The 23,248-nt window shown below is 48.2% G+C and overlaps 1 protein-coding gene across 9 annotated transcripts in view; it reads left to right on the top strand.

Moving 5' to 3' along the window:
• The window catches only part of PPP6R2 (protein phosphatase 6 regulatory subunit 2), a 108,183-nt gene that overhangs the window by 41,151 nt on the left and 43,784 nt on the right, over positions 1-23,248 (top strand). For all 9 annotated transcript variants that reach the window (XM_077340619.1, XM_077340625.1, XM_077340618.1 and 6 more), the window contains 2 exons: positions 1,783-1,847; positions 20,576-20,691. In XM_077340619.1, the coding sequence (XP_077196734.1) occupies positions 1,783-1,847; positions 20,576-20,691 (181 nt within the window). The remainder of the gene's footprint in view (positions 1-1,782; positions 1,848-20,575; positions 20,692-23,248) is intronic.

Below are 23,248 nucleotides of genomic sequence, written 5' to 3' on the forward strand. Positions count from 1 at the left end.
GGAAGGTGACTGTAAGCCATTTTTAGACTCCTTCGGGTAGGGAAAAGCGGCATATAAGAACTAACTTGAGGTGGCTGGATGGAGAATGAGGTGGCTGGATGGAGTCACTGAAGCAGTAGGTGCAAACTTAAATGGACTCCAGGGAATGGTAGAGGACAGGAAGGCCTGGAGGATCATTGTCCATGGGGTCGTGATGGGTCCGACACGACTTTGCACCTAACAACAACAACAAGAACTAACTCCTCCTCTTCGGTAATCTCAGGGCTCTCTCAGCCTCCCCTCCCTCACAGGGTGTCTGTTGTGGGGAGAGGAAAGAGAAGGCGATTGGAAACTGCTTTGAGCCTCCTTCGGGTAGAGAAAGGCAGCATATAAGAACCAACTCTTCTTCTTCTTCAGTAATCTCAGGGCTCTCTCAGCCTCCCCTCCCTCACAGGGTGTCTGTTGTGGGGAGAGGAAAGGGAAGGCAAATGTAAGCTGCTTTGAGACGCCATCTGGTAGAGAAAAGTGGCATATAAGAACCAACCAACCATTTATTTATTTATGATTCAATCTGTATCATGCCACTCCCATAAAACCAACAATGTATAAACACGTTAAAACCTGCCATAAAAACCACAAAACCCCTTAAATCTAAAACATAACTCAGACAGCGGCAGCCAAACTTCCCTCCCCAGCTCAAACAGACTGATGACACCACATGGTGTGACACCAAGGGAGCCACACCGATTTAATTTGCTCAAGGGGGGAGCCCAGATCTTAACCAGCCTGGCCACAACCAAAGACCTGGCGGAAGAGCTCCGTCTTGCAGGCCCTGCGGAACTGTAAAACTCTTCTTCCAAACCAAATTGGGAATGGTGTGCATGTGGAATTACTACAGTATTCCTCTCTTAGTGCTCATCTCCCATACTCTTCCTCCAAACCCTGCCACTAACTCCCAAGCTACCTCTCACAGAGTTGGTCAGAAGAAACACCGATAGCCCTCCAGAACAGCTCAACGTCTTGTTTTATTTCTGTATTGGTTTTTCACTTTTGCGCACCAATATGGTGGAAATTGTACCATCACCATCTTTGTCGCCTGCTCTCTGGGAGCCCCACAAGCACAGCTTCAAGGAACTAATGAAGGGGTCTGGGCCTAGCCTGGCTTCATCCCTTTGGCCAGTCTTGCTTGAGTCCTGAAGCCGCTTGTCTCTGGTTCCTCTGCTTGGTTCCTTAGGCCCTTCCAATTGAAGGGTTGTGTTGCCTACCTGGGAGGTGCTGCTGTAAGACTGCCTTTCTTACCCACCCAGCAAGCCCCTGAGTGCAGCAGGAGCTTTGCCTTCCCAGCCCCCCCCCCCGCCCCCCGCCCCCCGCCCACACACACACAATGTTGTCTCTGCTGTTGCCACCCGGAGGGTTTGAGGCAGTGCTTACCTTATAAAGTATTGATGAGCTGGAACCCTGGCTTTCTCCCACCCTAAACCCACCCCTGTGCTGTGGTACCACTGCTGATAAATGCCACGGAACACCGCTTGGTAGTGCGCTAGAGTGGCAAGGGTGAAGACAGTGGCTGTCCTGGGTCTAGTCATAGCCTCCCAGCCCTGCCATGCCCCTCTTAGACCTTCCAGCGTGGCCGAGATCCTGTCTGGCTTGCTAGGCTTCCTCTGCAAGTGTGCAAGTGTGCAAGTGTAATGTGGTTTCAGAAGGGAGATCCTTGAGGTACTCAAGGCTGCCCCAGGTGTTGTCCTGGGCTCGTTGTGAGCATGCTGTGCAGTTCATAGATCTTGTGCTCCTCTCCCCCTCCAGTTATTCCAGACATGCTGCCTGGTGCAAAGGATCCTGGATGCCTGGGAGGCAAACGACAAAATACAGTAAGGCGCTTTCTGCTTGTGCTGTAGCTCTGGGCCTGAACTCGAATTTGTGTCCCATTAACTATACGGAGATGTGGCTTTGCCAAGGCGAAACATGCATGGTGTGCAAGAGCAGCCCCCCTCTCTGTTCTCTGTGCTGACTGCCACGGCCCTCTGGGGGTGGCCGGCCACCATGCAACCTGGCACTAAGTTTTGTGTGTGCGTGTGTGTTGCGTAGTTTCCTTACAATTCCCCATTTTCTTTTTGTCATTTCTTTTCCTTTAGTGGGAATGGTGTACAGGAGAGGAAATTAGGGAGTTGGAGGTAGAAAGAAGGTTAGCATCAGGCAGTATATGTTTATGGATTAGTAGTGAAGTTTTAAATTAGTGATTTATCCCCAGCAACGTCCCAGCTTTAGCGCCAGCTTGCAAGCAGGCCCACCGTGTCGGAGGTCGGCACCGAAGCCATCCTCGCCCGCCCCCCCCCCCCCCCGGCGACATCCCGGCTTGACAAGAGGCCTCCAAGCAGGCCCGCCGCATCTTTGACGTCGTGGGCCTGGCCACAGGGCCCCGGGGAAGCCTTCCCCGGCCCCTTGGGTAGTGGCAAGGCCAGGACTGACTGGCCACTTACTGTGGTCAGTCCGGCTTCTGGTGGCAATTCTGGCTTCTGCTAGTGAGGGGGCTGGCACTTCCTCCATAAGGAAGAAGTTGGAGGGGGTCACGGGAAGGGGCGGGGCATCCCTCCTGATTGGCTATTTGTTGGATGGGACAGCCTCCCTGATTTGTGGTTAGGTGATGAGCCCCAGCTCCTCTCAGCACCCTCTTACTGTTTTAGTAAGAGGAACATTTTACTTGTTTCTTTATTCTGCCCTTCCCCGAAAGTTTAGGGCTTACATTGGTTAAAACCTAAAGCACAAAAATATATAATTTATTAATAATAAATAAAAAATAAATAAATAATAAATTTATTATTATTTAAAATTCAGTTATCATTTAACACGGGAGGGAGTCATGGAGTACAGTCTAAAATGGAATGTAATCAACCAGCCTGGTTTGAAAGTAGCATGTCCACACATCATGAAATTTGGGTTGTTTCCTGTTTTCTGGTCCAGCATCATTGGGTGCAGAGGAGAGGACACGCAGTAATGGGTTTAAACTTCAAGTACGACGATATAGGCTAGATATCAGGAAAAAAAATTTCACAGTCTGAGTAGTTCAGCAGTGGAATAGGCTGCCTAAGGAGGTGGTGAGCTCCCCCTCACTGGCAGTCTTCAAGCAAAGGCTGGATACACACTTTTCTTGGATGCTTTAGGATGCTTTGGGCTGATCCTGCGTTGAGCAGGCGGTTGGACTAGATGGCCTGTATGGCCCCTTCCAACTCTGTGATTCTGTGATCATGTGTGGCCTAGTGGTCGGCCATTTTCTTCCAGAAAGCCCTTGCTTTCAGTTGGGTGATGTCATTTTCGAATATTTTGGGGAGAGCGAGGAAAAGGTTTCCATTAGTTCTCCCAAATGGTATTGGTGTGCTGCTATTTTTACTATTTCGGCCCACCCTGAGTAGCCATTAGTTTATTTAGCCTTCTTATGATCCAATCAGCCTCCAGGGACCTTGTGTGGTCTGGGCTGGACATTCCCCCTTAACCCATTACTCATCCTTGGCTGGAGGGCGATAGGGGAGGTGGCGGTTGCTCTGGTGGGGAAGAGGTCCTGATCAGCATTTTCTAGCAGCGCAGTTCCAGGCCTGGCAGTGGTATGGAAAGAATATTAGCAGCTCTCTCCGGTTTTGAGAAGATAGGACAGGGCGAATGTGTTGGATTCGCGCAATTCTTCTGAGATGCCTGAAACATGGCTTGGGGAATCAACATGACTGCGGCCCTTTTCCTCTGACCATGAGCAGAAAATGGTCAGTGATAAGATCATTGACCAAAGCTTTGAAGTGATTTGTGATTGGAGATGTGAAGACTGGGTGGGGGGATGGGGGTGGGGCTTCTGTTTGCGCCCTCCCATTTTTTTTGCAAAAGAAAAATTAGCAATTTAGAGAAGTACTGAAAAAATTTTCATTGAATCCCCCCCTTCTTGGAATTAGTAAAATGAAAGGTTTTACTCAATATGTGTAGTATGAAAAGGTAAAATAATTTATAGTATTAGTTAATAATTCCTATATATTATTGGCAGTATTTTCATGGTTAAGTATTTATTTAAACATAAATAATTTTGACAACTAAAATGCTGCCATATAATTAATTACTCCAGCCTTTTGTAACTGCATCAGAGAGTTTGTATAATTAACTCTTTTCCTATTACAGGACTTGTTTTCTACCCTCCAACCTATTTTTCCAGCCTCTCTGCAAAAATTAAGATCCACATGCTGTGGTAGCAGAGAGTCCAGCAATTTACAGCTCTTCAGTATTAGGCATACTTGTGTTTTGTCTTGTAGAAAACAAATATATTTATGCTGCTAAATTCCATAAATATGTCAGACAGTATAGTTTACATAACAGCATTACATGCTAATTAAGTTACATAGCATTCTGTGTTCTATCACTAAAAGAACCTTAGGCTTGCTAGGTGTTTTTTCTTGCGGGAAAAACAGAAAAAACGTCAGTTTGCCTTCATGGCTTCAGAATTTGTGGAAATTTCAGGTCTCTAGTTATCTCAATTGCCTGATAGCCCCCAGCTGCACACCTCATTGAATAAGTCTCCAGAAGCAGCTGCCACTGTGCTAGGTCAGTGTTTGGAGGCTCTGGGTGGTAGAAGGACTCCTGGCAAGATGGAGGCAAGATGCCCCAGAGGGTCGGACCAGAATCAGTGGGTTGAAATCAATTCAAAAGAATTTTTGGCTAAACATTTGGAAGAAGTTCCTGACAGAGCGGTTCCTTCGCGGAACAGGCTTCCTCAGGACGTGGAGGGGTCTCCTTGAAGCAAAGGATTCTGATGAGCTGTAATGACAGCACTCTGATTGGCTGACATCGGGACAGTCCCTCAGTGGTTCACTCAGAATCCAACACTTTTGAGCAGGAGGCTTATGGCAGAGTGTGCTGGGACTCATCCTGGGCAGGGACCACTGTGGATGGCAGCCTCCTCAGCCATAGAGGGAAGCCCTGAGGACATGGAAGGGTGTTCCGCCTAGAGAAGGGGATGGCTTGCTGGACCTGCATACTACTCCTCTGCCTGTGCTGGGCAGGCTTATTTGCTTCCCAAGGGGACACAAGTCCCATACTCTTCAGTGAAACCCCTCCAGCTGTTTGCTGGGGGCAGGGGAGTGGTCCGCACCACATCCGTTCAGGACCTTGTGTCCCCAAAAACGACCTGACTCATTTGCCATTGCTGGAACCCAAGGCAATAAATAGGTCCTGGATTCTGTAGCCCAACCTGTCATCCTCACAAAGGTGCTCATGGACAGTATATGTCCCAGGTAGCTAGCCCATGATTGCAGTCAAGTTGCTATGGTCTGGCCCAGCTGTAGTTTCCTTGTTGTCTCCAAGGGCAGCCCCACCTAGAGCACAATGCAATAATCCAATTGTGAGTTTACAGCCGGGCTTTCTTGAATGGTTTCTTGGAAAGGTTTCTTGAATGGATGAGAGTTAATTATATCCTTATCCACTGTTGTTCCTCTATATATTTATGAAACAGCCTAGGGGGTGGGACGTGTCGGGCTGTCCAAGTTGGACTAGGGCCAATCAGTGTGCAGCCAGCTTTGCCCTGATTGGCCCTGCCCCTGCAGTTCCCACCCTGGATTCTAGCCTCTTTGCTCTCAGATACCTCAGTGCCTGGAGCCAGCAGCAGGTAAGAGGAGAGGCCTTGGGCAAAGGGTCATGGTGGAGGGCCTCATAACAAGGGCCTCTTGGCCTGCTAGGCTGGGCCTGCTGATGAGGGCCTCCCAGCCTGCTGATTGCTCATTAAAGACTGCCAAGGAGCTGACTAGCTGACTGCTGAGGAGCTCTGTCGGCCCTGCTAATGAGCTGCCCAGCCCCCACCCGCCCCACTTGACCTGCCTGCAAACTGCCGCCCAAGGCCACCTTAAGCTGCCTGGCCATGGCCCGGGAGAGGGGACCCTTTCAAGGCCTGTTCTTAACAACGGGCTTTGAAGTTAGTTTATATATAAAAGTTTATTAAACATTACAATATGCAGTCATGTTGACCCACCCCTCCCAAAATGGTCTGTGATGACCCTGGAGGCGGAGGGCAGGAGGGGCCCCTATGCTTCCCTAGCATATCCTGCATAATTGGTAGGACACAACTGAAAGCATATAGAATCATAGAATCATAGAGTTGGAAGGGGCCATACAGGCCATCTAGTCCAACCGCCTGCTCAACGCAGGATCAGCCCTAAGCATCCTAAAGCATCCAAGAAAAATGTGTATCCAACCTTTGCTTGAAGTCTGCCAGTGAGGGGGAGCTCACCACCTCCTTAGGCAGCCTATTCCACTGCTGAACTATGACTGTGAAATTTTTTTCCTGAAATTTTTCTAGCCTATATCGTTGTACTTGTAGTTTAAAACCATTACTGCGTGTCCTCTCCTCTGCAGCCAACGGAAACAGCATCCTGCCCTCCTCCAAGTGATAATCTTTCAAATACTTATCATGTCCCCTCTCAACCTCCTTTTCTCCAGGCTGAACATTCCCAAGTCCCTCAACCTATCTTCATAGGGCTTGGTCCCTATGACATCTTGTGATTTTGATGTGATGGCCATGTTGATACAGCCCAAAATGGCATTCGCCTTTTTTACCGCTGCATCACACTGCCTGCTCATGTTTAGTTAACAATCCACAAGTACCCCAAGGTCTCGTTCACGCACAGTGTTACCTATTAGTGTATCCCCCATCCATTAGGCATGCTTTTCATTTTTCTGACCTGTCTGGTATGTGTACCACACATCCAGGGTACCTCCAGATGCCCTGCCTGCCCTGTTAGAGGAAGTGGTGGCCTGGGTGCTATAGTTCCCTAGACTCTTAATTCTGGGAAACTTTAACATCCATGCCGAGCTACCACTCTATAGAAATAAGCTGGCCCTAGTGACAGCAATGGCGATGCTAGGGCTCTCACAATTTGTTGTTGGCCCTACCCATGAGCAGGGCACACACTGGACCTCATTTTCGGTGCCGGGTTTAACGTGGATCTGGTCTTGACTAATGCCATGCCATGGTCAGACCACTATGTCCTGAAGGCCCAGCTAAGGCTGCCACCTCCTCCTCAGCGCTTGGCATGACACAATGCTGGGTGCCATTGATGAGATAGCTCCTTGACATCCTCGCCGCCCCTGTCTCAAGCAGGCCCATTGGTACATCATAGGATCATAGAGTTAGAAGGGACCTCCAGGGTCATTTAGCATAACCAACTGCACAATGCAGGAACTCACAACTACCTGCCCACCCACGGTGACCCCTCATGCCCAAGTGATCCCTCCAACACAAATCTCTAGAATCCACACTGGCCTGAAGAGCTCCACGACAAGAAATGGGAACTGAGACGACTAGAACAACTCGTGATGAGTAAGGAAGGAAGACTCGTGATATCTTATAGAATGCAATCGAGATCCTATGAGATGGCGGTGAAGTCAGTAAAACATATTTTACTCTGCCGCCATTATGTCTGCTAACTCATGCCCAGCGAAATTATTTAGGATAAACTTGCTCTACCACCCTGGAGGAAGGGCGCCAAAATAATAACCAGTTGGATTTCAGGTGTGAGGCATTTGTGAGTCATTGTGCAGACAAAATCTCAACACTGCCACAACCTCCCTCCAATCTTAGATACAGAATGTGAACTGTAGGCCCCTTGGCTGTCTTTGGAGAGTACACTGAGTAACTAAAGACAACTCACACTAACGGAAGTGGACAGGATGCTAAGAGCAGCAAAGCCACTACATGACTTTTAGACCCATGCCCATCATGGCTGCTAGAAACAACCAATATAAGAATAGTGCGCCCCCTCCAGGAGTTAATCAACCTCTCCCTTTCAACAGGAGAATTCCAGGGAGGATTGGGGGGGGGGACCTGCGACAACCTTCCAGCTACTTAGGGTTTCTGGGGAAGATACTTGAAAGGGCTGTTGCCGACCAACTCAGCATTCTTGGAAGAAGCTTGAGTATTAGACCCATCCCGGTCAGGTTTCCGGCCTGGCCGTGGGGCAGAAACTGTGCTAGTTTCCCTGACTGATGTCCTTCATTGCCAATTGGACCAGGGCAGGTTGGCACTTCTTGTGTTATTCGACCTCTCAGTAGTATTCAACACGGTCGTTCATGAGCTTCTAGCTCACTGCCTCATCGATGCTGAGATTAGAGGGACTGCCCTCCAGTGGCTGATCTCCTTTATCTGGGATTGTGGACAGAGGGTAGCAATAAGAGAGAGTTCATCAAGCTACTATCAGCTTTCATGTGGAATCCCTCAGAACGGTTCTTTCTCCAATCCTATTCAACATCTTTATGCGCCCTCTTGCTCAACTGGGGCGGAGGTTTGGGCTGGGTTGCTACCAATATGCGGATGATACCCAGCTCTTCCTCCTGATGATGGCTGCCCTGATTCTCCCCCAGAAGCATTAGCCAGCTGCCTGGAAGCAGTGATGAGTTGGCTCAAGCAGAGTCATCTGAAGCTCAGCCCTTCAAAGACAGTGGCCCTGTGGCTAGATAGGAAGGGTCCAAGCAAGGAAGCCCATCTACCCAACCTGGACGGAGTGCAGCTGTCAGTGGCCAGGAACCCGCCAGGAACCTGGGCTTGATTCTTGATGGCTCCCTCTCAATGGAGGCTCTGGTCATGAAAGTAGCATGGCTGGCATTCTATCACCTTCGCAAAACCAAACTACTAATGCCCTACTTGGTCCTGGAACACCTAGCCATATGAAGGACACCTCTGGACTAGACTTCTGCAACTTGTACGCAGGCCTGCCCTTAACCTTGATCCAGAAACTACAGCTGGTCTAGAATGCAGTGGCCCAGCGTCCTCACAGCAACACCATAGAGGTCCCACATCCAACCAACTCTTCAACAGTCTTCCAGTCTTATTCCGGGTCAGGCTTAAGATTCTGGTAATCACCTTTAAGCCATACATGGTCTGGTCCCAGCGTACCTTTCAGCCTACACGCCTCAAAGAGCTTTATGCTCCACTACTTCCAACTGCCTGGTGATCCCTAGCATCAAGGAAGTTCGCTTGACCTCAACCAGGGCCAGAGCTTTCTCCACCCTGGCCCACACCTGGTGGAATGAGCTCCCAGAGAAGATCAGGGCCCTAATGGAAGTTGAACAGTTCAGCAGAGAGCTCCTCTGCCAGGCATTTGGTTGAGGTTGAGGTTGACCAATCACCTTACATTGCCCCTGAGCCTCCCTCCCATGGAAACCACCGCCGATTCATCCCTGTCATGTGGCAGTCAGTATGCTGTAGTTTGAATTATTGTACTCACTATTGTTCTACTGTTCATATTGTTCTGTTTGTTATCACTGTATTGTTACTGTTCATAACTACTGGGTTATCTGTATTGTTTTCCCTGTTTTATGTAAACCACCCTGAGCCTCAGGGGAAGGCAGCATCTGTTCCACTTAATATTTCTGGTAAGGGCTAGGAGGAGGAGCATGTCTCATGACTTAAGTGTCCCTCAGCACTTAACATCCACTTAGGGCAGCTGTCCCATCCCTGAGTGCCACCTCCTCCAACTAGCTTGCCTGTCTGTCCAGCAGTCAGCCAAACACCTCCCAATCCCCCACCCCTGACCACCCCCTTCCACTTCCATCCAAGGCTCGGAGGCTGCAGATCCCCACTGCATGAGAGCTGCCCCTGCCGGTGAGTTCCCTGACAGCTGCCTGCAGCCTTTCCAGGTCCTGGGGGGAGGGGGAGGCCGTCCTCAGAGTTCTTTCACCCCCCCCCCCAATCTTGCACCTATTGTATTTCAGAATGCAACAGGCTTTGTCCCTATTATAAATATAAAGTGTGTGGTTTCTTGAAGGTTGAAGAATGTTTTGGCGGTTTCTCAACAGTAAAAAAGTTGAGAAACGCTGGTTTACAGAAAGATTGATCAGCTAAAGTATTGAGAGAATTGACCAAGCAGATGCCTCTGATGGAAGGTGCTCATGGCCTCTGTTCCATCCTTAATATCACATACAAAGCCCTGGGTTATGTAGGACTGCCTCTCCCCTTGCTCGTGGGAGCAGGGCCTCCCACGAAAGGGGCAAAACCGAAAGAGGGGCAAAACCAACACAGAACCCAGGTTTTCGTCCAATGGAGTGGTCTGCCAGATGAGGACAGGAGCACTCCCCCACCCACCTGGCTTCTAGGGCTCTGTGCCATGCTGAATTGTTCCAGGGGAGGGGAGTTGTACAGGGAGTTGTGTAGGCTTATAGCCATGCTTCTGGAAATTGCTTTGCTCAAGTTGTAGGGATGGTGGACGATGCCACTGTTGTTGTTGTCAAGATCCAGCTATGTTATTTGTTTGTTAGATTTTTATCCCGGCACTTCTCCAAGGACTTGTGGCAATCTACGGAGTAAAAACCATAAAACCAATTCCACAATATCTCCCAACAATACAACAAGATAGACAGAAACTTTCTGACCCTCCCCTCCAGACAGCCACCTAGATGGGGTTCCCAGATGTTAGCGAGGGACCAGATCCCACAGAGGGGCCCAAGAACTTGATCCAAAGACCTGGTGGAAGAGCTCTGTCTTACAGGCCCTGTGGAACTGAAAGCTCCAACAGGGCTCTCAGCTCTTCTGGAAGCTTAGTCCATCAGGTCCGGACCCAGATTGAGGCCCTGGCATGGATTGAGGCCAAGCAAATTTCCCTCAGGCCAGGGATTTGCACCCTCAGAGGGAAGAGCCCTGTGGGGGGCATAAGGAGACAAGCAGTCCCTCAGATAGGTAGGGCCCAAGTCATTAATGGCCTTAAAGGCTAGCATAAAACCTTGAACTTGTTCTGGGCCAAAACTGCTGCCTTAGCACTGGCTGGATATGGGCCATCCAAGGTGTCCCAGTTAGGAACTTAGCAGTTGCATTCTGAGCAGCTGGAGTTTCCGTAATAAGGACAAGGTCAGGCCAGTGTAGAGTGAGTAGAGAAATTGAGCCTCGATGTGACAATCGCTTGGATCACCGTGGCCAGACAGTCCTGGAACAGGTTGGGCACTCGTAGCCTTGCCTGATGAACATGGGAAAACGCCATGTGGGCTACTCCTGTGACCTTGACTTCCATAGAAAGGGAGGCATCCAGAATTATCCCCCCCCCAATTCTTTACCAAGGGCAAGATGTTAAGCTGCATCCCAGCCAAGGTGGGCAAGAGTGCTTCCTGACCCACCCCTTTCCTGTTCAGCCACAAGACCTCCGTCTTGGAGGGGTTGAGTTTCAGGCGTGTCTGTTCTAACCATCCAACAACAGCTTCCAACAACTGGCAAATTTATTCATAGAATCATAGAATCATAGAGTTGGAAGGGGCCATACAGGCCATCTAGTCCAACCCCCTGCTCAACGCAGGATTAGCCCTAAGCATCCTAAAGAATCCAAGAAAAGTGTGTATCCAACCTTTGCTTGAAGACTTCCAGTGAGGGGGCGCTCACCACCTCCTTAGGCAGCCTATTCCACTGCTGAACTACTCTGACTGTGAAAAACTTTTTCCTGATATCTAGCCTATATCGTTGTACTTGAAGTTTAAACCCATTACTGCGTGTCCTCTCCTCTGCAGCCAGCAGAAACAGCATCCTGCCCTCCTCCAAGTGACAAAATCTATCTTCATAGGGCTTGGTCCCTTGGCCCCAGATCATCTTCGTCGCTCCCCTCTGTACCCTTTCAATTTTATCGACGTGAGGCCTCCAGAACTGCACACAGTACTCCAGGTGTGGTCTGACCAGTGCCGTATACAATGGGACTATGACATCTTGTGATTTTGATGTGATGCCCCTGTTGATACTGCCCAAAATGGCATTTGCCTTTTTTACCGCTGCATCACACTGCCTGCTCATGTTTAGTTTACAGTCCACAAGTACCCCAAGGTCTCGTTCACACACAGTGCTACCTAGAAGCGTATCCCCCATCCAGTAGGCATGCTTTTCATTTTTCTGACCCAGATGCAGAACTTTACACTTATCTTTATTAAATTGCATCTTGTTCTCATTTGCCCATTTTTCCATTGTGTTCAGATCTCGTTGAACTCTGTCTCTATCTTCCGGAGTATTTGCCAGTCCTCCCAATTTGGTGTCATCTGCAAACTTGATGAGTAGTCCCTCCACCCCCTCATCTAGATCATTAATAAATATGTTAAAAAGTACCGGGCCGAGCACCGAGCCCTGAGGTACCCCGCTACTCACCTCTCTCCAGTCTGATGAAACACCATTGAAACAGCTCTTTGAGTGTGGTTCTCTAACCAATTCCCTATCCACCTAACTATCTGAAAATCCAGATTGCAGTCCTTCAACTTATCCATCAGAACATCATGGGGAACCTTGTCAAAAGCTTTACTAAAATCCAAGTAAATTACATCAACCGAATTTCCCCGATCCAGCAAACCTGTTACTTGGTCAAAAAAGGAAACCAGGTTGGTCTGGCAGGACCTGTTGGAGACAAATCCATGCTGACTTCCTTGGATCACCAAATTGTCCTCCAGATGTTTGCAGATCGCTCCCTTTAATATCTGCTCCATTATCTTCCCCACAACAGAGGTCAGACTCACTGGTCTGTAGTTTCCCGGGTCATCCTTCCTCCCTTTTTTGAAGATCGGAATAACATTTGCTCTCTTCCAGTCCTCCGGGACATCTCCAATCCTTAAAGAGGTTCCGAAGATGATGGACAAGGGCTGTGCAAGTTCCCTGGAAAGTTCTTTGAGTACTCTCGGGTGCATTTCATCCGGACCAGGGGATTTGAACTCATCCAGTGCAGCTAAATGCCTCTCGACAACCTCTCTATCCATGTTAACCTGCCACCCAGACACTGTCCTTTGGCTATGGCCATCTCTAGATGTGCCTAAACACTTTGACCTGTGGGAAAAAACAGATGTAAAATAGGCACTAAGCCTTTCTGCTTTCTCTGCATCTTCCGTTAGAGTTTGTTCATCCGCACCCAACAGTGGGCCTATTGCCTCCTTCACTTTACGTTTGCTCCTCACATAGCTGAAAAATCTTTTCTTGTTACAATGGGCTTCCCTGGCCAATCTTAGCTCACTCTCAGCTTTGGCCTTTCTTATGATTGATCTACAGTGCCTAGTAACCTGTAGGTACTCTTCTTTAGAGCTCTGTCCTTCCCTCCATTTCCCTCCATTTTCCTTTTCTTTCTTAGTTCCTCTTGAAGTTCTCTGTTCATCCAAATAGGCTTCTTAGAGCTCCTGCAGTGTTTTCGTCTTTCTGGGATAGTCATTGATTGAGCATGCAATAGCTCCTGTTTGAGTAGCGCCCACCCTTCACATGCTCCCTTCCCTTCCAGCATTGTCGTCCATGGTATGACACTCATCATGTCTCTGAGTTTATTAAAGTTTGCCCTACGAAAATCCAATATCCGCGTCTGGCTACAAGCTTCCTTGGCTCCCCATCTCAAAAGGAATTCTATGAGGACATGGTCACTTCCCCCTAGGGTCCCCACCTCCTTCACCTCATCCACCAACTCTTGCCTGTTGGTCAGTATTAAGTCCAGTATGGCTGAACCTCTTGTGGGTTCATCTACCATTTGATAAATGAAATTGTCAGCCAGGCAGGTCAGAAAGTTACATGACTGAGGACGCTTTGCAGAGTTTGTTTCCCAGCACAAATCTGGGAAATTGAAGTCACCCATGATGACAAGTCATTTGGATACTAGTGACAACCCGACCGATAACTCCAGATCAGCTGAGCCAAAGGATGTTAAATAGCATGGGGGAGAGTACCGCACTCTGTGAGACCCCACAAGGGAGTTGATAGGGGTGCGATAATTCTTCCCTCACAGCCACCCTCTGTGTCTGGTCCCGGAAGAAGGAGCACAGCCACTGAAGGGCCATCCCCCGAATCCGGGCCCTAGCAAGGCAGTGGGCCAACAGCTCATGGTCGACCATCTCAAATGCAGCCAACAGATCGAGCATCATGAGGATGGGCAAACCAATCTAGCTGGCGCCAGAGATCATTCACCAAGGCGACCAACATCGTCTCCACCCGTGGCCTGACTACTTTGGGTCAAGCACCGAAGCTTCCTCCAAGTATGCCAGGAGCTGGTTCACCACAGCCCTTTCAACTACTTTTCCAACGAACGCCAAATGTGAAACTGGGTAGTAGCTGGCCTGAGTCCCACAATGTTTTTTCAGTAGAGGGTGAATCACTACCTCTTTCAGTGGCATCTGGGAACTCCACGGTAGACAGGGAGAGATTGATGATGTCTCCCAGAGGGCCTCCTGTCCGCTTGTCCCTCGACAGCCTTGTCCCTCATAGAGTTGGAAGGGGCCATACAAGCCATCTATTCCAACCCCCTGCTCAACGCAGGATCAGCCCTAAGCATCCTAAAGCATCCAAGAAAAGTGTGTATCCAACCTTTGCTTGAAGACTGCCAGTGAGGGGGAGCTCACCACCTCCTTAGGCAGCCTATTCCACTGCTGAACTACTCTGACTGTGACAACTTTTTTCCTGATATCTAGCCTATATCGTTGTACTTGAAGTTTAAACCCATTACTGCGTGTCCTCTCCTCTGCAGCCAGCAGAAACAGCATCCTGCCCTCCTCCAAGTGACAACCTTTCAAATACTTAAAGTGGGCTATTGTGTCCCCTCTCAACCTCTTTCTCTCCAGGCTGTAGGCGGTCACGCTCGCTGACCCAGGCAACTCATCCCCTTTGGTTCCATTGATAAACCTGAAGCTTTCAGGGTCAAAAAAGTCCTGGACTGACATCCCAGCTCAGTCTTCAGATTTCTGAGATCCAAACCTATTATTCTCCATTGCTTGCCACTGTCTATTGGATGCCCCAACCTGTTGTGTCATGTGTGACTCCTGCCTTGCATTTCAGTGAGAAGGGTTAAGTAAGTACATGTAAATAGGGCCCCCCTTTCCCACTTGTGTGACAGCTGGTGAAGGTCTGTCAGGGACAGGTTGAGGTCACAGCCTCTTCCTCTGGGAGGACCCTAGTGGCCTTGCCCTGATTGAGACAGTTTTGCTAGGTAAGTCTTCCATCATTGTCTCCCCTTGAGATCTCCCACGTCCCAGTCTTCAAGGATACTGGCCCTTCCTGCCCTGATAGGGAATGAAACATTTGACCACGAGGGTTTTTCCTCCTCCAAGGGTTGGAGGTTCCTCACAGGGACTGTGGAATTTCCATGGCACAGCCTTTGATTCAGATTCAGCAATGTTCCTGGTCGCCTTTCTTAGCTTTGCTTTCCAACTTTTCCCTCATGCTCCTGGTAGTTTCCAGGTTCACCATTCTATTTGGAATTGGTCTCCCCCCCCCCCCCCCCAGTGGCTGGGCGAACCATTGGTGCAGGACACAGCAACCTAGACAGTTAACAGGAGGGGAGCTTTCTGAACATAGAAGCCTGAGTGCCAGATGGCTGCATTGGCTGCCTGTTGCTCCTGTGTTCCCTTTGGACCTGCTTTTGATAGCCCATGAGTGGAACTTGTGCTCTCCTTCCCTTTTGTTTGCATTTCCGTATTTCTCTTTAATTTCATGTAAGCTGCTTTGAGTCCCATTGAAAACTCAAATGAACAGATAAGGTGCCAACTGCAGCAGCCCCCAAGTAAGTGCGTGTCTGGAGGCAGTGGCCTTCACACAGAGTGGAGCTCTACAGACTGGCACTCATTTTGCCCTTGTGCCTTTATTGAACTCTTAAGAGTGCCCTAGAGGCTCCATCCATCCATCCTCTGCATCCTCTTAGTCACGAGGTAGTGATTTAGTGGCTGGATGTGAGACAGGCCAGGGGAGCAGTCAAGGGATGGGTCTGCTGTCTTGACAACCTCATCATGCTTAATGTGCCAAGCACAATTTCCAGAGCAGGATCCAGCTGTGTGTGTCCCACCCCACCCCACTCCCCACCGCGGGACTGAGAACTGACTCCTTCCGTGGGAGTACAGCCCTCTCTGGAGCAGGCTGTGGACCCACTCAACAGGTCAAATCTCTCTCTTTGGATTATGTTTCATTTTGACTGCTCACACCTGGGTCTTTACACCACAGATTCGGTTTTTGTGCTGGCTCATTGCATTCAGATGAGAAAGACTTGAGTATCATCAATGGATTTATTTTATTTATTTATTTATTTATCATACTTATATACCGCCCTCCCCGGAGGCTCAGGGCGGTTTACATCATAACAGAGAACAATACATAAAACAGTCTGTAACATGTATAACTGATAACTAATAATTGTAACCAAAATACAATTTATGACACAAGTCCAGATCTTTGTGTAATTTATTCCATGAGTTTCATGTAGAGAAATAAAGAGATGGGAGGAGAGTGAGAATCTTGCTGAATCTTGCTGTGGCCAATAGTAGAGTTTGAACAAGGGCTACTTGGGGGCTCCTGTCTGCCAGGGAGGAAGGCTGCCCTTGTAGAATCTCTCACCATGCCAGCTGCCCAGCCCAGAAGGATGGTGTGGTGGATAGTCCCAAAGGAGTGATCTCTCTCTATTGACTATTCAGCAGTGGCCAAAAAATAGGCAGGAAAAGATTTAAGTCTTGTGTTTCATTCAGAAAACTGTGGAGCTGTGTTGTTACCACTGTCTCTATCCCTTTGCCCTGCAAAGAAGAAAAGCTAAAGGACAGATGTGTTTTCAGAGCAGTTTCTAGTTTTCCCAGTAAATTTGTGGATTGGTATTAAGTTCAGATTAAACTGCCCCTCTCCCAGTTTAATCGTAGACATGCTACCATAGTCATCTGTTGGGAGGAGAGTCTGGTCCAGCAGCACTTCTGTTCCTGTTTTACGCCCTCCCCCTTGGTTTGAACACAAAATCCAGGGGGAGGTGTTCTGTGAATGGCATGGAGCCAAAGTGTTGCATCAGGACTGGGGACCCCCCCCCTCTCCCCATTACGAGGTTGCTGGGTGTCTTCAGGCTTTCCAGCCTTGCCTTCACAGCGTTGTTGAAGAAGGGGAGAGCAGGGGATGCCCACCGGGATCCTGTGGGAGGGCAGGCGGAAGAGGTGTTCTGCTGCTGCCTTCAAGCACACTTCTCTTAGTTTCAAGGCCAGTATTCTTCCAGGCATAATCTTGTCCCTGGATTGCCTTTCAGCAGCTTGGGTTCAGGGGGATCTTCATAGAATCATAGAGTCATAGAATCATAGAGTTGGAAGGGGCCATACAGGCCATCTAGTCCAACCCCCTGCTCAACGCAGGGTCAGCCCAAAGCATCCTAAAGCATCCAAGAAAAGTGTGTATCCAACCTTTGCTTGAAGACTGCCAGTGAGGGGGAGCTCACCACCTCCTTAGGCAGCCTATTCCACTGCTGAACTACTCTGACTGTGAAAATTTTTTCCTGATATCTAGCCTATATCGTTGTACTTGTAGTTTAAACCCATTACTGCACATCCTTTCCTCTGCAGCCAACAGAAACAGCATCCTGCCCTCCTCCAAGTGACAACCTTTCAAATATTTAAAGAGGGCTATAATGTCCCCTCTCAACCTCCTTATCTCCAGGCTGAACATTCCCAAATCCCTCAACCTATCTTCATAGGGCTTAGTCCCTTGGCCCCAGATCATCCTCGTCGCTCTCCTCTGTACCCTTTCAATTTTATCTACGTCCTTCTTGAAGTGAGGCCCCTATCTTCCGGAGTAATTGCCAGTCCTCCCAATTTGGTGTCATCTGCAAACTTGATGAGTAGTCCCTCCACCTCCTCATCTAGGTCATTAATAAATATGTTAAAAAGTACCGGACCGAGCACTGAGCCCTGAGGTATCCCGCTACTCACCTCTCTCCAGTCTGATGAAACACCATTGACAACAACTCTTTGAATGCAGTTCTCTAACCAATTCCCTGTCCACCTAACTATCTGAAAATCCAGATTGCAGTCCTTCAACTTATCCATCAGAACATCATGGGGAACCTTGTCAAAAGCTTTACTAAAATTCAAGTAAAAGACATCAACCGAATTTCCCCGATCCAGCAAACCTGTTACTTGGTCAAAAAAGGAAACCAGGTTGGTCTGGCAGGACCTGTTGGAGACAAATCCATGCTGACTTCCTTGGATCACCAAATTGTCCTCCAGATGTTTGCAGATCGCTCCCTTTAATATCTGTCCCATTATCTTCCCCACAACAGAGGTCAGACTCACTGGTCTGTAGTTTCCCGGGTCATCCTTCCTCCCTTTTTTGAAGATCGGAATAACGTTTGCTCTCTTCCAGTCCTCCGGGACATCTCCAATCCTTAAAGAGGTCCCGAAGATGATGGACAAGGGTTGTGCAAATTCTCCAGAAAGTTCTTTGAGCACTCTCGGGTGCATTTCATCCGGCCCAGGGGATTTGAACTCATCCAGTGCAGCTAAATGCCTCTCAACAACCTCTCTGTCCATGTCAACCTGCCACCCAGACACTATCCTTTGGCTACTGCCATCTCTAGATGTGCCTAAACACTTTGAACTGTGTGAAAAAACAGATTTAAAATAGGCACTAAGCCTTTCTGCTTTGTCTGCATCCTCCATTAGAGTTTGTCCATCCGCACCCAACAGTGGGCCTTCTGCCTCCTTTACTTTACGTTTGCTCCTCACATAGCTGAAAAATCTTTTCTTGTTACAGTGGGCTTCCCTGGCCAATCTTAGCTCACTCTCAGCTTTGGCCTTTCTTATGATTGATCTACAGTGCTTAGTAACCTGTACTTCTTTAGAGCTCTATCCTTCCCTCCATTTCCTGAACATCTCCCTTTTCTTTCTTAGTTCCTCTTGAAGTTCTCTGTTCATCTAAATAGGCTTCTTAGAGCTCCTGCAGTGTTTTCGTCTTTCTGGGCTAGTCATTGATTGAGCATGCAATAGCTCTTGTTTGAGTAGCGCCCACCCTTCGCATGCTCCCTTCCCTTCCAGCATTCTCATCCATGGTATGACACTTCTCTGAGTTTATTAAAGTTTGCCCTACGAAAATCCAACCTCCGCGTCTGGCTACAAGCTTCCTTGCCTCCCCATCTCAAAAGGAATTCTATGAGGACATGGTCACTTCCCCCTAGGGTCCCCAACTCCTTCACCTCATCCACCAACTCTTGCCTGTTGGTCAGTATTAAGTCCAGTATGGCTGAACCTCTTGTGGGTTCATCTACCATTTGATAAATGAAATTGTCAGCCAGGCAGGTCAGAAACTTGAATGACTGAGGACGCTTTGCAGAGTTTGTTTCCCAGCACACATCTGGGAAATTGAAGTCACCCATGATGACAATGTCCTGCCGCTTGGATATTGTCTCAAGCTGCTCACAAAGTGCAGCATCCACATCCTCTCGTTGGTCAGGCGGTCGGTAGCAGACACCAACCACCACACTGTTTGTTTTCCCCTTGCTTATTTTCACCCAGATGCTTTCCACTGTAGATATGCTCTCCTTCACTAGAATTTCCTGACAGGTAAGCCCTTTCCTCACATACGGTGCCACTCCTCCGCCTCTTCGATCTATTCTGTTTTTTCTGAACAGTTCATATCCATCCACCATTACATTCCAGTCTTGAGAATCATTCCACCAAGTTTCTGTGATGCCTACTAGATCATACCTTTCCATCAGCATGAGAAGTTCTAGCTCTTCCTTCTTATTGCCCATGCTTCGGGCGTTAGTATAAAGGCATCTGAATCCTTTTGGTTCCCTATGAGCTGGCCTTGCCGGTTGGGCTGCCCCCGATTGGTCTCCTTCCTTACACTCCCTATGCTGAACGTCTCCTTTCCCTTGTGGCTTCAGTTTAAAGCTCTCCTGATGAATCTCCCCAGGTTCCTGCCAAACACATTCTTCCCCAGTTTCGATAAGTGCAGTCCATCAGTTGCTAGTAGGCCTTCCTCAAGAAAGCCTATCCCATGGTCCCAGAAACCAAAGCTCTCCTGCCGGCACCAACTACGCAGCCACTGATTCACTTCCATTATCTTCCTCTCCCGACGGATTCCTCTTCCCTTGACAGGCAAGATTGAAGAGAATATCACTTGTGCCCCCATTTGCTTGACCTTCCTCCCTAGTGCCCCCATTTGCTTGAGCTTCCTCCCTAGTCTTCCCAGATTACAGAACGGGCCTTGTGTCTAGTCTTCCCGTGACTGGTTACAGTAGTTTGAAAATACAGGATCATCAGTCCCAGGACCCCTGAGCTCTTAAGGAAGGAAGGAAGGAAGGAAGGAAGGAAGGAAGGAAGGAAGGAAGGAAGGAAGGAAGGAAGGAAGGAAGGAAGGTAGGTAGGTAGGTAGGTAGGTAGGTAGGTAGGTAGGTAGGTAGGTTACTGCCCAGTCTCTGCCTAGGCCTGCCCTTGACAACGCACTTCAGGGCTAAGTGCCTTGGCTAAGTGATCCCACCCTGTCTTTGCAGAGCCCAAAGAGGCCCTTGCAGCAGCTCAGCAGGAATGGCTGCTGCCTCAAGTTCTTCCCCTAGTGAGCTTCATGGCAGTGGGGGAGTCTGAAATGGCCTTCTAGTTCCTAGACTGACATCCTGCAGTGCAACTGCTACTAGGACGGCAATGACAAGGCTGAACGGGTCTGAGAAAATGCCGGTTGTCCTCTTGGTTTCCTCCTTGCTTCTTGCTGCAGCTGTTTCTTACTGGGCAGGTCCCACTGTTTGGTATGTGATGTGGAAGGGCTTCTGGCTGCTGTTTTGCATCATCAATTCTAGTCATAAATGAAGGGTGGCAAGTTGAGTGCCTCTGGTGTTCCGCGTAGGTCTGACTGCTTCCTTTTTTTCAGGGCTGAAGGTGGAATGAGGAGAGGCAACATGGGCCACCTGACCCGAATTGCCAACACAGTTGTGCAGAATATGGAGAAGGGCCCCATGCAGGCCCAGATCTGTCAGTTCGTTAGAGGTAAGAGTTGGAGAGGGCTACCAAATTTATTTATCTATCCTTTCAATTTATATACCACCCTTCCCTGTGATGGCCCTGTGTGAAGCTGATAAGAAGGGGGAGATAAAGAGGAGTGAAATATGCTTCTGGGGAGCGCTGCAGTCGCCCTCCATCCTGCTTGGGTAGCCTTTTCTCTGTTGTTTTGCTGCGCTAGAAGAAGCCACCCTTTGTTACATACTATGCACTATCAAGTGATTAGATTCCTTTGTATTATGTGCAGAAGGATTTCGAACAGTAGGGCTGAGAGATGTAATTTGGAGAGCCACTTCAGTACGTTCATAGCAGGCTCTACAGGTTGTGTAGATCAACCTGCTTATGCCACACTGGGAAAAGTCTGATATGGCAAAGCCTGTGCCATGAACTTCACTGCAGACACTCTCAGATGGGCCCTGATTAGTCTTGATGTTGTTCTTGTTGTGACACCTTCCACATACATGTGCATTTGCACGTGTGCAAGAGGTGCCCAGCTGGGCTAGGTCAGAGGTCCATGGAGGTTTCCTTTAGGCCATTGGTGCAGTTTTCCTCCATAAATCGGTCATACCCTTTATAATGATTGTGGCCATTTTGACTACATCCACTGGTACTGAATTTTGTGATTTGATTGAGTACTAAAGACAATGATCCTCCAGGCCTTCCTGTCCTCTATCATTCCCCGGAGCCCATTTAAGTTTGCACCTACTGCTTCAGTGACTCCATCCAGCCACCTCATTCTCTGTCGTCCCCTTCTTCTTTTGCCCTCGATCGCTCCCAGCATTAGGCTAATCTCCAGGGAGTCCTTCCTTCTCATGAGGTGGCCAAAGTATTTGAGTTTCATCTTCACGATCTGGTCTTCTAAGGAGCAGTCCGGGCTGATCTCCTCTAGGATTGACCGGTTTGTTCGCCTTGCAGTCCAAGGGACTCGCAAGAGTCTTCTCCAGCACCAGAGTTCAAAAGCCTCAATTCTTTGACGCTCGGCCTTCCTTATAGTCCAACTTTCGCAGCCATACATTGCAACTGGGAATACCATAGCCTTGTCTAAACGCACTTTTGTTGGCAGGGTGATGTCTCTGCTTTTTAGGATGCTGTCTAGATTTGCCATAGCTTTCCTTCCCAGGAGCAAGCATGTTTTAATTTCTTTGCTGCAGTCCTCATCTGCAATGATCTTGGAGCCCAGGAAAATAAAATCTGTCACTATCTCCATTTCTTCCCCATCTATTTGCCAGGAATTGAGAGGGCCGGATGCCATGATCTTTGTTTTCTTGATGTAGAGAAACAAGCCAACTTTTGCACTTCCTTCCTTCACCCGCATCAACAGGCTCTTTAGTTCCTCTTCACTTTCTGCCATTAGAGTGGTATCATCCGCATATCTGAGGTTGTTGATATTTCTCCCTGCAATCGTGATCCCAATTCGTGACTCCTCTAATCCCGCCTTTCTCATAATATGCTCCGCATACAAGTTAAATAGGCCAGGCAACAGTATACAGCCTTGCCAAACTCCTTTCTCAATTTTGAACCAATCAGTGCTTCCATGTTCAGTTCTCACTGTTGCTTCTTGACCTGCATATAAGTTTCTCAAGAGACAAATAAGATGCTCTGGTATTCCCATCTCTTTAAGAACTTGACACAATTTGTTGTGCTCCACACAATCAAAGGCTTTAGGATAGTCTAAAGCTTCCTAAGCAGAAGTAGATGTTATTCTGGAACTCCCTAGCTTTCTCCATGATCCAGCGTATGTTGGCAATTTGATCTCTAGTTCCTCTGCCTCTTCGAAATCCTGCCTGTACTTCTGGAAGTTCTCGGTCCACATATTGCTGGAGCCTAGCTTGTAAAATTTGGAGCATAACTTTGCTAGCATGAGAAATGAGTGCGATGGTGCGTAGTTTGAACATTCTTTGACATTGCCCTTCTTTGGGATTGGAATGTAAACTGACCTTTTCCAATCCTGTGGCCATTGTTGAGTTTTCCAAATTTGCTGGCATATTGAGTGTAGCACTTTTACTGCATCGTCTTTTAAGATTTTTAATAGTTCAACTGGAATGCTGTCACTACCACTAGCCTTATTGTTGCTCAAACGTCCCAAGGCCCATTTGACTTCACCTTCCAAGATGTCTGGCTCCAGGTCAATAACTACCCCATTGTGGTTATCAGGGATGTTAAGCTCGCTCTTGTATAGTGTATAATTTTGCCACCTTTTAAAAATCTCTTCTGCTTCTGTGAGGCTTCTGCTTCTGATTCCTACCATTTTGGTCCCTTATCATACCCATTTTTGCATGAAACGTTCTCTTCATATCTCCAATTTTCTTGAAAAGATCTCTGGTCCTCCCCATTCTATTGTTTTCTTCTATTTGCTTGCACTGTTCATTTAAGAAGGCATTCTTATCTCTTCTAGCTTTTCTCGAATTCTGCATTCAGTTGGGTGTATCTTTCTCTTTCTCCCTTGCCTTTCACTTCCCTTCTCTCCTTAGCTATTTGTATAGCTTCCTCTGACAGCCATTTTAATTTCTTGCATTTCTTTTTCTTTGGGATGATTTTAGTTGCT

Source organism: Paroedura picta, chromosome 5, assembly GCF_049243985.1.
Source record: "Paroedura picta isolate Pp20150507F chromosome 5, Ppicta_v3.0, whole genome shotgun sequence".
Classification (NCBI taxonomy): domain Eukaryota; kingdom Metazoa; phylum Chordata; class Lepidosauria; order Squamata; family Gekkonidae; genus Paroedura; species Paroedura picta.